The sequence below is a fragment of the Hyaena hyaena genome, unplaced genomic scaffold, assembly GCF_003009895.1.
Source record: "Hyaena hyaena isolate Hyena2069 unplaced genomic scaffold, ASM300989v1 scaffold_1294, whole genome shotgun sequence".
Classification (NCBI taxonomy): domain Eukaryota; kingdom Metazoa; phylum Chordata; class Mammalia; order Carnivora; family Hyaenidae; genus Hyaena; species Hyaena hyaena.
The window spans coordinates 297,723-312,540 of record NW_024081927.1 but is presented as its reverse complement, the minus strand read 5'-3'; the positions used below and the strand labels follow the sequence as shown (position 1 = coordinate 312,540).

Here is a 14,818-nt window from a genome sequence, read left to right as displayed (position 1 = left end):
ATAGTAAGTAAAGTGTTGTCTTGAGCATCTGAGTCATTGTAGTGAATTATCGAACCTGAGGTGGGGTAAGAGTCATGTTAACCCCCAAATTTTTGGTTTGGGAAAAAGTGTAAGTAGCCTGGCCAAACCACTCCAACTGGCAAATGAAATAAGGGCAGTCTTGCAGGAGTCAGCTCTTAACCTTTGGGGTCTGATGTTAACTCAAGGGAATTAGTATCAGAGTTTAAACGAATTGTTGGACACCCAGTTGGTGTCAAACAATCAAAGAATTGGTTGGTGTGAAGTGAAAAAACTAAGAATGAACAACTTTCTGCCAACAAACTTGAAAACATGGCAGAAATGGACATTTTCCTACGAAAGATGCTTGGAAGTCATTCCAAACATGACTAAAGAAGAAAAAGTCTGAATGGTTCTATAACCATTAAAGAAATTGAATCAATAGTTTAAATTTTTCCCACAGAGAAAATACTAGACCCAGATAGTCTTAAAAGTCCGTGACTTATATTCAGGCGCCTGGGTGGCTCAGTCATTAAGCATCTGATTCTGGCTCAGGTCATGATCTCAACAGTTTGTTAGTTCAAACCCAGTTTCAGGTGAGCTCATGCCCTGCTTCTGATGAGCACAAGCCCCATTTCAAGGAAAACAAGAGCCCCGGATGAGCGCCGCTTCTCTCTCTCTCTCTCTCAAAAAATAAATAAATAAACATTAAAAAAAATTAATCCTGGCATTCTATTAATTTTTTTGGAGAAGAGAAAAAAAAAAGAAAAAGTTCTCCAAGTAAATTTATAAAGCCATTACAGGCATATTCCACAGAACATTTCTCTGATTGGTATTTTCCCAGTAAATGCCCTCTTGTATTTAATTCTCCAACATCGTACAACATATTTATCTCTCAAACTAACATTTCAACTCATATTTATGTAGGAAATATCTTATTTAGCATCCCAAAACTCAATACATTTTTACCACCACCAACAACAAAGGTATAGGAAATGACTTAAAACATTGGTAAGATGTCCACATCATGTCAGCAAATCAAAAGCATACTGAATATCAAAGAAGGGAATATTCCACACAAATGCTACTGGTGATAAAACCATTAAAATATCTCCTCAGTGTGAATCCTTCTGTCACATTCCCACAGTGTCCTTCATATTTCATATTGCCTTTTCCATAGTTATATAGAATAAGAACCAAAAATATTGACAAAGTATTAAAGAACTTAATGGAGAAGGAAGAAAAAGTGGAAAAGTAGTAAAAATGAGAGGATGTTACTGCTAACAAAGGAACTATTTGTTAACAACTATATTGTTTAGTGATTCAGGAAGCAAAGTTATGAATATTTACATCCTAATGTTATACTTTGTTATTAGTGGAAGTTTGCTTACCATATTTTAGTTATATTTTAGGAAACTGGTTTGGTTAACAAGTCACCCATTATAATTTTACTATTTGAAATAAAAAGAGGGGCACTAGGTGGCTCAGTCAGTTGAGCGTGCGACTCTTGATTTCAGTTCAGGTTATAATCTCAAGGTTTGTGAGTTTGAGCCCCACATCCGGCTCCATGCTGAGTGTGGCTACTGCTTGGGATTCTCTCTCTCCCTTTCCTCAATTTGTGCATATGCTCATGTACTTTCTCTCTCTCAAAATAAACTTTTTAAAAAAGAATGAAAAAGAGATAAAGCTTTTGCAGATGACGTGTTTTTTTAAAAAGAAACCCCCCAAAAATCTACAAGGGACTTTAAATTATAAAAAATATTCAAGTTATTTACTATCTATTGGATATTAATTTGGGTCTATAGCACCCACTATAAACAAACATCACCGCCACATGGTTAGAATGAAATATGCATAGCTTATCTGCAATATTGTACTTAGAGTCCTGATGAGACAATTGGAGTGGGACAAGGAGGAGGCTAAGAAAAACAGCTCACTTCTCACTCTCTGCCCCTTACAGGGTGTTTTTGTTTTGTTTTGTTTGCTGCCATAACAAATTAACACAAATTTAGCAGCTTAAAACAACACAAATTTTTTTTCATACCACTGTAGACAGAAGTGTGGCATGAGCCCCACTGGCTAAAATCAAGGAACCAGCACGGCTGTGCTCTTTTCTGGAGACTCCAGGAGAGCATCGGTTTCCATGCTCATCCAGGTTGTTAGCAGAAGTCAGTTCCGTGCAGCTGTAGAAATGAAGTTTCTGGTCCTTGCTGTCAGCGGAGCGCCATTCCCAGCTTGTAGAGCTGAAACCGTATTCTTTGGCTTCAAAGATCTTCTTCCTCCAGTTTCAAAGCCAGCAATGGAAAGTTGAGTCCCTCTCCTGCCACGTCTCTAATTCTTCTGCCTTCCTCTTTGGTTTCTATTTCATCTCATGGTCCCTAACATTAATCATGTATTCACAGGTTCAGATGAGAATGTGGAACATTTGGGGGACCATGACTCTCCCTACCCTGCAAGGAAACCCAGCCTGTTCCATGTTTGCACTATCACTGCCTGTAGCTTGTATATCCTTATATAATGCCTCAGCCCCAGCAGGCAAGGGTGGTGGGAAAACTAGGTACAAAACATCCTCTGTATTTTTCCTGCGTCCTTGCTGCTTGCCTTGGCTTAATTACTGGATTTTCCTTATCAGGTTCTGTGAGGTTGAAGCAGACAGGAAGATGAAGAATTTAGAACTGATTTCCTGACAACAACACTAATCCAGTAATTGGAACAAATACCTCCCCTCTATCTACTCTTGAAGACATCCAGAGTTTGGGAAAGAGATATAAAGGGGAGAATAGGAAAGAGGAAGGCGGGAGCAAAAATGTCAAGCCATTAAAAGAAAAACATCGGCATATTTCTCCTTTCCTTAAGAATTCAACCCAAGATTATTCCATACCTGGGGTGGTGATAAATGAACACAAGAGCTCAGCTCCTAGGAGTCATTTGTTGGATGTTACTATATATTACACAGTGCTAGATGATTCTACTTTCTTAATTCTCTAAGCTAACATGTGGTTCATGGGTATAGTTATTATCTTGTAAATGAGGAAACTTGGGGCTCAGAGAGGTGGTCATTTACCTAAGAGATCAAATGTCAGAGTTGGATGTAAACCTAGGTCTAGGGGCTGCTCCAGCCCAAGGGAAGCTCCTCTCCCTGACTTCCCCTAGCAAGGAGACAAGCTTGAGATTTCTTATGAACCCCACACTGTTCCCTTCAATGTCTTGAAATTATACTCCTGAGGTATCCTCTTTGCCCAACCTTTCTCTCTCCCAGAAGTTACAGTGACTTCCTAATGAGGGTCTTAGTTAGTTCCTCTCTTGTGATTATTACACGTTTACTCCTTCTGCATGTCCCCTTTGTCCTTGACTTGATGTTATCATTCAGGCTGATCCTTATGTGATGACCACTGAGCTGTGAGCTTAAATTTTCTTTTTCTTTTCTCTTTTTCTTTCTCCTTTTCAGGAGATTGAAAGAAACAAGGAAAGGTGCTGGCATGAGGTCTCCGGAGGACTCTCCGCTAGGGCTTACAGGAGCAAGGAGACACCCCTGCTATCCCACAGCAGGTTTTACTTCAGTCTCTATCCCTTCCATGAGTTATGGTTATCAGGCAAAAAGCCAATTAACAACCTCTGCTTTACTTCTGTGGTCATAATTAATCAACTCTAGAATTTCAGCCTAAATTCCCACCTCCCATCACAGGTACAAAGCCTTATATGATTTGCTCCTACCTGTCTCTTCAGCTGCTGTCTTAGGCCACTCTGCACTCCTCAGGCGCCTGCAGCCACCCTGGGCAAGGCCTGCTTCTCAGCACTGGAAATGTGACTAGTCTGAACTGAAACGCGCTGGAAGCATAAAATATAGACCGGACTTTAATGCAAAATATATCATTAATACATAACACTAGTCATGAATGATTTTATATTGATTTCATGTTGAGTTTACAACGGACACTAATTTAACCTGTTCCTTTTTACTTTTTTTGTGGCAATATGAACATTTAAAATGGTAGTCGTGGTCCGCACGATATTTCCATGGGACAGCGCTGCTCTACCACATTACCTTCTTTGGTTTTCCTCCTTAACACACGGTCTGGACCCACAGTGTCCATGTTACCTGTTTAGTGCCTTTCTCGTCCAACTAGAACGTTAAGGCAGGAACCCTGGCCTCATTCACACCTGAGTCCCAGGCATTCCGGACGGGGCCTGAAGACTCGTAAGTTCGTTAGAAATATTCTTTGAAGGAAGGGCCTTACTCTTCCTCAGCCGGAGACTGAAGAACACGAGGTCTCAAGTCCACTGAGTTACACCCGCGACTCAGCGTAGACCAAGTGTTCGCGACCCTGGGAAGCGGGCAGGTGGGAAAAAAAAAAAAACCTTCCCAGGCGGAAGCACGGGTCGCAAGATGCACACCTGGGGCGGTGACCCCAAGCCCCTGCGTCTTCTTTCCTCCTGGAGCCCCGCCCCACAGCCAATCACGGGGCACTTCGCCCCTCGCGCCGCACGGCGGCGTCTCGAGAGGGCGCAGCGACCAGTGGTACAGTCCGTTCTCCCCGTGCTCTCCGGACAGTGGGTCCTTCCAGTCGTAGAAAAGCATTGTGGGAGCAGAGCGCGGCCTTTTCTGCCTCTGCGCTCCGGCCTGGGAGGGCTGCTGCGCGATTTCGGGGGTGGCAGGGATACGGGGCGCGGGGCTTCTTGGTTTCCGAAGGGTACAAGGTGCTCTGAGAGTGATGAGATGTGCTTCGTGGCTGTGCCAGGCCCGAGGGTCCCGTCCCTGGAGTGCATGGAGGGCAGCGGCCCTGCCTGGTCTCGGCCACGTTGTCCGTGGACCTCGGGAAGCCCCGACGGGGCCCCAAGGCTGCGTTCCCACGCCAGGAAGTGGAAGATGGGTTTGAATGCATTTGAGTTTATTGGACACGGACCGTGTGTCAGAGGGAGTTTTTAATGGAAGCAGAGATTTCTTGTGAAAGAGAAAGACGTCACTGTCACTGCATGTATGCCTAACGTATCACATTTGAGTTCAAGGCTAAATAGGAGTCAAGTGCCGTTTAATATTAAGGTTTAGATCTTAATATTTGTTTCAAGATCCAGAACTTGGCGAGCGAGTGGCATCAGCGTTGCAGGTGAGTTTGCATTTAGTGCAAGAAGAACCAGTTGCATATCAGCTCTTGAAGATTTTAACCGCTTAAAATGCTTTCTATTGCAGTTCTCGTTAACCTAGTAGGTGGTTTGAATTGTAAAAGAAAAATCTACAGCTGGGATTAATCCTCTTTGAACTCTTATTCACAGAAGAGTCCATTATGGGGTCAGCAACGTTGTGCCAGAGATAGAGCAGTCCTTAATTAGTTGTCTTGTAGCCTTTGTGTTGCCCATTCACTTTGGAAACTAGTGAATGTGGTGTCAAAAAAGGCGTAAACTAAACACTTTGCAGCCTTTTCCTGACCTAGAATTTGGTATCTTTGGTGTAGGAGCTGCATAAGTAACAGCTTATGCTTTTATATTAGTTTGCACGTGTGATCTTGAGTCTTAAATGTATAGTTCCTCTTAAACAGTTTTTAACCACATTTTGTTCAGGTCAAAGATGGATGCTTGAAGCTTACCCTGTTGCTAGCTGAATCCTTTTGGGGAGCACCAAAGGTGACCTAAGGTAGGATGATACTGATTTGCTTTCATAAAGCAGTTATTTGTAATGCAAATTTCATTTTTTAGATTGGGGGTGCTTTCGTGGGTGTTTAAATTAGTACTATGGTCCGGGGGTTTGAGCCCCGCATTGGGCTCTGTGCTGACTGCCAGCCCAGCCTGGAGTCTGTTTCAGATTCTGTATCTCCCTCTCTCTGACCCTCCTCTGCTCACGCTGTGAGCTCACTTCTCTCTCAGAAGTAAATTTTAAAAAATAAAATTTAAAAAAAAATGAGTACCGCAACGTATATTTAACAAGGTGAAGTTAATGGCCAGTAGGAAAACCTTTCCCAGCTTATTTTTGGAATTTTAAAATACATGTTTCTCTATATAGTAACTAAATTCCCAACATTTAACCAAATCTCAGGTTTTACGTGGATATTAAAGCTGAGCCCAGAATGCGGTTCAGAAGGATATACTGAGTTTTATTATGAAGATTTTAATCGATGTACATCACTGTTTGTCAAATTGAGTGCTTTATTTTGTCTTTTAGGATGTCCCTGATGAGGAATTCAAAAACATCACAGGAAATCTTGACAAGAGTTACTTGGTTCATTTAAAATTCCCAGGAGTCTGAAGGGTACTAAATTTATTGTTTTGGGACTGTCCGTAAATGTACCTTTAAAATAGTGGAGCTATGAATAAATATTTCCTTGTGCTTCTTGGAGGTTTGTGTATTAACTGTCAGCAAATAGCATTTTCACTGAAAGGGAAAAGGAGGGTTTCTCTTTCTTCCCCCAGAAACTTCAGCATGGTTTAATCTCAGCAGTTTAGATTGATATTCAGAGCTAATTAAGGAGAACCAAGTGCTTGCTTTCAGTGTCGGCCTAGTGAACTAGACTAGTTGGGTTCTAGGTCACAGGTGTGTTTCACATTGTCCCTGCATTTTTATTTTTACTAGATGGTGGTCCACATACCCTCCACCTTGACTTTGTAGGAAAGAAAAAATACTCTTCAGGCATTTGAAAAATTTATTGAGTTTTTCAGTAACTCACTAGGAGGTGGGAACACAAGGGTGAGCAAAACACAGTCCCTCCCTTTGGAAGCTTAGAGTTGAATGGCAGAAATGTCATCACAAATGTAAAACTATCTCCTTGAGGCAAGTCTCATGCATGAGTTGAGCAAGTCCAGGAAACCTGAGAAAGTGGTTGAGACTAAGGGTAGGTGTCATTTTTGTGAGGGAAAGTTGGAAATGGCATATGCAGAGGCCTTGGGCCAGAAAAGGTCCAGGTTTGTGACAGCTGTAGTTACATTCCCTCTTAAGCGCCCTGGTTTAGACACAGTTTTGAGTACTTAATGAGGCTTGAAGATAGACGGCTGTTAAGGGAGCCTATGGGTGTTACAAAACGAGCCTGAGCAGGGAAAAAAGACCACGTATGGCTGTTTAAAGCAAGGGGAAATGTTATAGTTGACATCTATAAGAGATGCGGGTGAATCAGTGTAAGCAGGAGATGACCACCTTGGACCAGGGTGGTAGTAGAATTTGGAGATCACTAAGCTATAGAGAGCAAAGCTAACAGGGCTTGGTAAGAGGGGAGGGGTCTTCTAATGACTGTAGGTGTGTAGTCTTGCACATTCACATGCATAGTGGTCCTGAATCCATCAGGGAGCAGCATTTTAAACTAGTTGAATTGGGATTGCCTTTGAGGTATCTAAATGGCCTGGCAGAAACAGACTACGCTATGGAAATAAACCTTAAGGCTGTGGGCATAGATGAAATCCATCTGGGGTAGAGGGAGAGGGCTACGCTCTGGGAAACTAATTGGTGAGGTAGAATAGCATCTTACTGAAGAGCAGTAAAAGATGGTCACAGCAGTACAAACAATGAAGCACTCCACTAAAGTGGCAAGGGGGAGGCCTAAAAGTTAACCTTTGGGATTTGGTGGCACAGGTGATTTTAGTGAGGTCTGTAGTGGAGGAGGATGGTAACAGTTTACAGTCCAGGTTAGAAGACCCCAGCTACAGATAATCCTTTTGAGAAACTTGGAATGGGAGAGAAAAATAGCTGGAGAGGATTTCTGGTTGGAAAAGTTGGTTGGCTTTTTTTTTTTTTTTTTTTTTTTTTTACATGGGAGAGTTACTAATTTAAAGCCACGTGGCAGGTATATCACTGAGAGGAAAGTTGACAGGGACAAGAAGGCTGAAGGAGAGTGGGTTCCAAAACACAGGTGCAGGGACAGGAGGAAGGGAAGTATTCGAGATGACTGCCGACTGGAAGTTTGGGGGTAGGGAGGTGAAAGATGTCCTGCATGAGTATTTCTATTTTCTCTGGAAAGTGGACTGCAAAGTCATCCTCAGATGAACTAGTCTTTCTGGAAGTTAGGTAGCCAGGCAGGAGGGAGACACCATTTGAGGTTGTTTTATGAATTTATAAAACTGAGGCCAACTGAAATCCACACATCGCATTTTCTTTTTTCTGAAAACACAAGGACACTAGAAATTAAAAGCAACACTTAAAAAGCTTTTTACATCTGTAAATAACCAGTGGGACTTAATGCCACAAAATACAGTATTACAAAGAACATTTATATGAATAAAAACCTCTCCAATCTTAAAGTGAGATCTCAGTCTTCATATGTCTGTGCACTGGCTGAGACCAACCTAGAGATGGGAAGAACCTTTTCACTCACTTGGTATACCCTTGCACAGCGAGGCAGCTGCATACCAGGATTCCAGAGCTTCGATCAGAACCACCTGATCCTGGTTGTGGACACGAGATAACTTGGAGTTTCCAGGAAGGAAAATAGGGCATCAAGGCGATGAGTTTTCAGAAGACTATTCCAGATGCCGAACAGAAAGGCCCTTCGGCACAAATACACTGTTAAACCTTTAAAAGATGCAACAGAATCCCATTTTTTTCTGAAGAAACTTTGCAGGTCCAAGATACTTGAATAATTCACAGTTTGAAAGTAAAGGTGGCACACACACCCTTCCCACCCCTAATCCCAAACCCTTCATTGGATCAAGTCTATCTTGAGGCGTGAAGCTTGTACAGTTTTTACTGTTTTTGCTGTGTGTTTTCCAGCCAGATTGCTTGTAGATGTCTGAGATTTTTCTTCAATCAGGCTATCTTTAGATCCATTTCTTCTCTAGAAGAAAATATATTCAAAAGATAAAGATTCAGATAATAGCCAAATCAATTTTATTAGTACATAAGAAGTTAAGATTTACTTATATTTAAGACACCAGACTACAAAATACTTAAGGTTCGTTCATAGTATCAAAAGCCATTCAACAAACACTCTGGTTATGACAACATGAAACTAAAGTTAAGTCTGATAGTAACATGCATAATACACCTCATGCATGAAAATTAGTCCTAAATCTCCCAATTGTTTCTCTGTAGTCATTCCTAAACCAGACTCTCAGGTTGAATCAAGATAAGTTTAGAGTGTGAGACCTCTGAAATGGGAGATTTCTAGATAATCCAAGAGGTAGGAGAAGGATACTATATGAAGAATGTGAAGCTAATACATCAAGAGCCAGAAAAGGAGCCGGGAGGTCACCTAAAACAAACACTACCTTTTTTTTTTTTTTTTTTTTAATGTTTTTATTTATTTCTGAGAGAGAGAGAGACAGCGTGAGCAGGGGAGGGTCAGAGATAGAGGGAGACACAGAATCTGAAACAGGCTCTAGGCTCTGAGCTGGCTGTCAGCACAGAGCCCGACACAGGGCTCAAACCCACAAACTGAGATCATGACCTGAGCCGAAGTCGGATGCTTAACCAACTGAGCCACCCAGGCGCCCCAATAAACACTACCTTGTAAGGTGCTATCATTAAACCCCTCTCTGTCTGCATATCTTAAGGAAATAAAGTGAGTCAGTCAGAGTCCATGATCCATCCCACCTTTGTCAGGCTTCTGCATGAAAAAGGGAAGTGAGGTGTAGACAGGCCATAGCATTACCAGAACTCTGGCTCCATGATAGAAAGTGGGAAATGCTTCCTGCTTCCCTGTGTCATTCAAGTCCTTTATCCACATGGTAACCAGATCAGTGGTTTCCTTTTGGAACTTAGAATAAAATCCAAATAACATCTAAAGCCCTGCGTCATCTGTCCCCACCCTCCACTATGCTCTGAGCACATAGACTGTTTTCTCCTTTGCTCTTCCCTCTTCACATGGTAGCTCCTACCCTGCAAGGTTCCAGCTTTATACATCAGTTTGTGAGATGACTTTCTTTGACCACCCTATTTCTGTAGTCAAGTCACCTGTTGATTTTCTAACAGCCCTTTGTTTCTTCATAACGCTTACCTAATGATTTTGTCTGTTTACTTTTATGTGTTATGCCTAGGCCAGGAGTCTGAACATTTTTCTTGGAAGGGCCCAATTGTGGACTACATTTGGTCGCTGTTGCATGTTGTGCCCGTCCCATAAACAGCCCTTAAATGTAAAAGCAATTTATTATCTCTTGGGCTTTACAGAAACAGGTAGGCTGGATTTAGTTTGCTGACTACCCAACTAGTGCCTGTCACTCTGTATGTGCTTATTAGGTGTTTATGTTGAATTCAAAGTTAGAGGTGTCGCAGAGACGAGCTTCAAATCAGTGCCACTGATCAGAAGACCCATGTGAGCTGTTGTATGCAGCAGTGAGAGCTGCTATTTCAATGTGCAGAAGTTTCCTGCGATTTCTGAGTGATGGTGATCAAGGAGTCTAGAGTAATTGGAAGAGCAAAAGTACAATAAAATTCTTTGTACTGAATCCAACTTTAAATTTTAAGACAAAAAGTTCTGAAAAGTAACAGTGCCTATTTATCCTCACAGTAACCCTGACAGGTTATTTACATTGCATAGAAATCAGAGTTTAGAAATTACACAGTTTGCTCAAAGTCACACAAGTGGTATGTGGGGACAAGGAGATACCAATGCAGGTCAGCCAAAGCCTAAACTCTTAATCTTGAATATGAATTTTTAAAAATACTATTGACTTGAAACAAATTGTTTGGACAGCCTATTAGCTCTTCCAGATGTACTTAATCAAAAATGAGGCAGAGGTTAGTGGATGTCATGATTAACCATCCAGACATCCTTTTGGGACTGAGACATTCACTCCCCCAGCTGATGGGAGTGTTGGCTGATACACTGCTCAAAAACTGAGCCCTCCCGCAGGAAGTATCCTCAGCTGAAGGCAGCCCCCTACCTGGGGCACCCTTTATCAAGTGACTTGTTATATGGTGACTTTCTGTGTAAAGACCCAACCCTCTTGTCCAAGTGGGAGGGATCCGATGGGCCCTCTTCAGCTCTAGAGTTCCCTGTGGCATCAGATGATGCTTTATTGGTAGAATGCTACACTATTCGACTCTTGCTTTCCCTCTGTTCCCAAAAAGTGTTGATCCTTATGCTTTCCAATAAATTTCCTCCATGTAAACCTCCATCTCAGAATCTCTTCCCAGGGAATCTAATCTAAATTAGCACAGGTCCCTACTTTAGTCAGTGACAAAAATGAATCCGGAGAAACAAAGGGCAATGCATAACCTGCACCACTGGAGTCAGTTTTCATAAACTATCCATAAACTACCTGGATTTACATACAAAACTATGTGTGTGCTTACATGCCTTTTTATGGGAGAGAGACAGTAGTTATAATTGCTTTCCAAAGGGATCGAGGATCTAAAAAAGAATGAACACCACATCACTACAAACAATGGGCGGACAATGATCCATTATAAACATCAACTTTGTTCTTAGAGTGATGGTTTAACCAGATACAAATGCATCCCATTACCCAACACAGCCTACTTTTTTTCTCTCATTTACCATGAGAGATGGTGTCAAATACCTTGCTGCAAAATGTTTACTACAGTGCTCTCCTCTTATATCTAATTCAGCTGAGTATTAAACTGATTTTATTAAGGCAGATAACTTTACTCTGCCCTTGAATTCCCTTTTAACCACATTTTTAAAAAACATTTCCAGGACAAAAGTAATTTTCTTTGATGGAGAAGACAAATGAAATAGGATTTGAGTACTTCTGTCTGCCATCAGTTAATAAGAGAATATGTGCCTGCTCTTAAGTCTACCACTTTCTCCTTGCTTCTCTGGCTCAAAAAATATCTAAAAGATTTTTTTAAATTAGTGAACCTATTTTCACTAATTTACGTTTCTTTGCTCTGGTTTCACATAATCTGACCATCTTCGTTATCCCTGGTTTTGCTTCAAGCATGACATCATCCAAGACCTTGCACTAGCTCTAGTCCTTACTTCTAACTTAACTCTTGCCATGCTGTGCTGTGTCTTGATCATGTACCCCTCCTTCCACGTTTTGCATACCACCTTTTACAATTATGGAATCTCAGAATGTAGTTAGAGATTCATTTTCTTATTTCCCCAAAACAACTTTCAGAAAAGTGCTTCTCAAAAATTTTCATCAGTACCAATATTTTGAAACTTGATTATTACCCACCTGATGAACTGTGGAGCCACCAGAACCCTGAGCATCTGAAGAACGTGTCACAGGAAGTGGAGGTACAAGGTCCGTTTTTGAACTGCAGAGAATTTGTTTTAGAATTAATGATTGAGATAGTACCTAGAATCACAACTTGAGGTGGAAGAGGACTACAGAATAGAAAACATGTTTTATGTACCTTTGTATTCCTTACCGTACCTACCACAGTGCTTTACACAGATGTTTAATAAATGTTTTTTGAATTAAGTTGGGCAGGTTAAGTAACCTGCTCAAAATCATAACAAATAGAAGAAGCCAGAATAAAACATAAGTGTGGTTGTGTTACTGTGACATGTATAAACGGCCTTTTGATTTGTTTCTAAAGAAGCATTTATTGACCATTTATTCTTTCTCTATAAACCTATGGAGCTATAAACAGGCATGTTCTACATTTTACAAAAAACAAACAAAACCTGGTCTATACCTCTCTTGGTTGGGCTAGCCTATTTCCCAACTTATTAATGTTTATCAAAATTTTGAGCCTTAATTCAGAGTTCAATGATTAACATTCCTACCCAGCAATACCAAGTACATGATGCATAAGTATTGCATTAACATATTCATTTAAAATATAGCACCTCTTGTGACTATACTTTGAGATATAGTCACTTTCCTCAAAAGAAAAACTAACACAAGAAATGACTACAACATATGATATTTGCTGTAGTAAAAGAAAATGTCATCAGATCAAAAAGAAACATATGTCACCTCTCAAATAAGGATGTATTATTCACAACAGAATAGTTTATGCATTTTTTTCTTGTAAAAAAAAATGCATAGCTTGGAGGTGCCATGATTCAGCCTAAGTATGGTCTAGGTCTGTGCTGTCCAATATGGTAGTCACTGGCCACATAGGGCTACTTAAATTTAATTAAAATTAAGAATATTAAATTTTCAGTTTCTCAATCACACTAGTCATCTTACAAATACTCCACAACCACAGATACAGAACATTTCCATCATTGCAGAAAGTCCTAATGTACCGTGGTGTTCCAGAGCTGGAGTCATGCAAGTGATGATGTATTCAAGCTTGCCTACTTACTTCACCTCCGAGAGAACAGATCGCTCTCCATCTGAACACTGAGACCTTCGATACTGGCGGTAACTTCGCGGTGAATGGGAATGCCTGATGCGGATGGGGTCACCTTGAGTCCTGAATAAGTAGCCAAAAACATGGAAATAAACCAGAAGAAAGAAAAGGATAGTTTGGAATTTTTCCTTAATATGGAAACCACAAAGGAATGACTTCGAGAATTTAAAAAGAACGTGATCCCTCTGAGCTTAGAAAGCCTAAGTGGCTTAAATTTCACGAGCTGAGCTAACAACAGAAAACTGCCCCCTTGACCATACATGCAAAACAAACTCTAGTATTTGTATGTACATGGGTGTATATTTTTTTACTGAAAAATTGTAGTGAAACTATTCCCCACAGTTGAAATTTTTCCAATAGTATGAAAGAAAAAAAAAAATCTGTAACAGACAAAGTGGCATTCCTACCAGAAAAGATTGGTCCCTGTCCTAGCTACTAATTAGCCTGTCATTAAGGATTCAATCTTTGGCCAAGAGATAAGGGGGTAGGAAGGGTAGTTGGGGAGAGTGTGTACAAACCAGCCGTTTGACCAGAGTGGGAAGAAAGCATGGGTTACAGAGGGAAATTAAGCAAAGAAATAGAACCACCCCCTTTCTCCTTACCAATTACAGCAGGGCAGAAAACACACAAGTCATCTGCTGCTGCATCCTGCCTACACTGAATTGTGATTAGGGAATCATGTTAGGCTTCCATGAAATACATTCAATGTTCTAGTTCTATGACAGGGATTGGATTGGGCTTATGTGGCAGGATTTGTGGCCAACCTGTCTTGTAGTGAGTAAAAAACAAAAAAACATTATTATCAATCAATGAATCCCTCAAAAAAAGTATTTAGGTTTTAGAACACATTAATCATCAAAAGCCCCTTTGTACCTACAACAAATAGGTGGTCAACAGATGATTGTGACTATAGTACAAAATAACAATTAGCTTTACTACACCCTTTTCTACCTCTTTCCCTACAGTTATAATTTTAGTTAAAATGTAAAGACAAATTAAAGCACTTCATGGAATACCACTGGAAAATAAGAATGGACTATTCACTTATAAGTAGCAATAAAACTTTTGTGACAAGACTTTCAAAGACCTACTCACTCTATTTTAGTGTATGGAATCTCTTTTAATTGTTCTTCAGATAATCCAGAAGGATCCACAAGTTCCTTTCTAGAAGGAAGTAAGCAAGAAAATTAAATTTATGAAGCTGATACAAATACAACTGGCAGATGAGATTTTCCATCCTAATCTTTTCCCCAAACACAATTATCAGTAAAACTAAAAGAAATATAAGCCAGGAGCAAAGATTAAAAAACCAGTATGTATTCAAGGAAAAATGGGGGGTGGGGGAGAGCCCTTTTCTGTGGCTCTATGTTTTTTCCTGTCTTTGTACAACTAGAATGTAGATGACTCTCCATCCATCATTTCCTTACAAAAGATCTGCTTCTCTCCCCTGTAGTAGGGGTCTTTTTTCCTTCTCTAGTGTTTATTTGTAACATATTTTCCTGTCTGAGGCCCATTTACAACTTAGAGATGTCAGGGCTACTGGCATGGGAAGCCACCACTAATGTGAGTTCCATGTACCACATAATGATGGCAATGAAGAAAGACTACGTGACAGGCTTCAGCCAGAGG

At 40.7% G+C, this 14,818-nt stretch overlaps 1 protein-coding gene, 2 long non-coding RNA genes and 1 other non-coding gene across 10 annotated transcripts in view; 2 read left to right on the top strand and 2 right to left on the bottom strand.

Annotated features, from left to right (window-relative positions):
• Positions 1 to 2,014: 2,014 nt before the first annotated feature.
• LOC120224980 lies at positions 2,015 to 4,356 on the bottom strand. The gene is made up of 3 exons (XR_005526710.1): positions 4,236 to 4,356; positions 3,712 to 3,825; positions 2,015 to 2,632 (listed from the first exon to the last, which is right to left on the bottom strand). It is a non-coding gene; the product is annotated as an uncharacterized LOC120224980 (long non-coding RNA).
• Positions 4,357 to 4,590: 234 nt separating this feature from the next.
• On the top strand, positions 4,591 to 6,325 carry LOC120224979. Its single transcript, XR_005526709.1, has 3 exons — positions 4,591 to 5,102; positions 5,554 to 5,626; positions 6,152 to 6,325. It is a non-coding gene; the product is annotated as an uncharacterized LOC120224979 (long non-coding RNA).
• LOC120224982 lies at positions 5,335 to 5,467 on the top strand. The gene has a single exon (XR_005526711.1). It is a non-coding gene; the product is annotated as a small nucleolar RNA SNORA13 (small nucleolar RNA).
• A 1,373-nt stretch (positions 6,326 to 7,698) lies between the features above and the next one.
• EPB41L4A (erythrocyte membrane protein band 4.1 like 4A) overlaps positions 7,699 to 14,818 on the bottom strand; it is a 260,908-nt gene continuing 253,788 nt past the window's right edge. For 5 of the 7 annotated variants that reach the window (XM_039223213.1, XM_039223216.1, XM_039223214.1 and 2 more), the window contains 4 exons: positions 14,285 to 14,353; positions 13,142 to 13,252; positions 12,058 to 12,139; positions 7,699 to 8,747 (listed from right to left, as the gene is read on the bottom strand). In XM_039223213.1, coding sequence (XP_039079144.1) covers positions 8,613 to 8,747; positions 12,058 to 12,139; positions 13,142 to 13,252; positions 14,285 to 14,353 — 397 coding nt within the window. In that variant the 3' untranslated portion in view covers positions 7,699 to 8,612. Of the gene's footprint in view, positions 8,748 to 11,210; positions 11,265 to 12,057; positions 12,140 to 13,141; positions 13,253 to 13,791; positions 13,954 to 14,284; positions 14,354 to 14,818 lie in introns of those variants that run through there. The other 2 variants (XM_039223215.1, XR_005526708.1) reach the window with 2 other exon arrangements.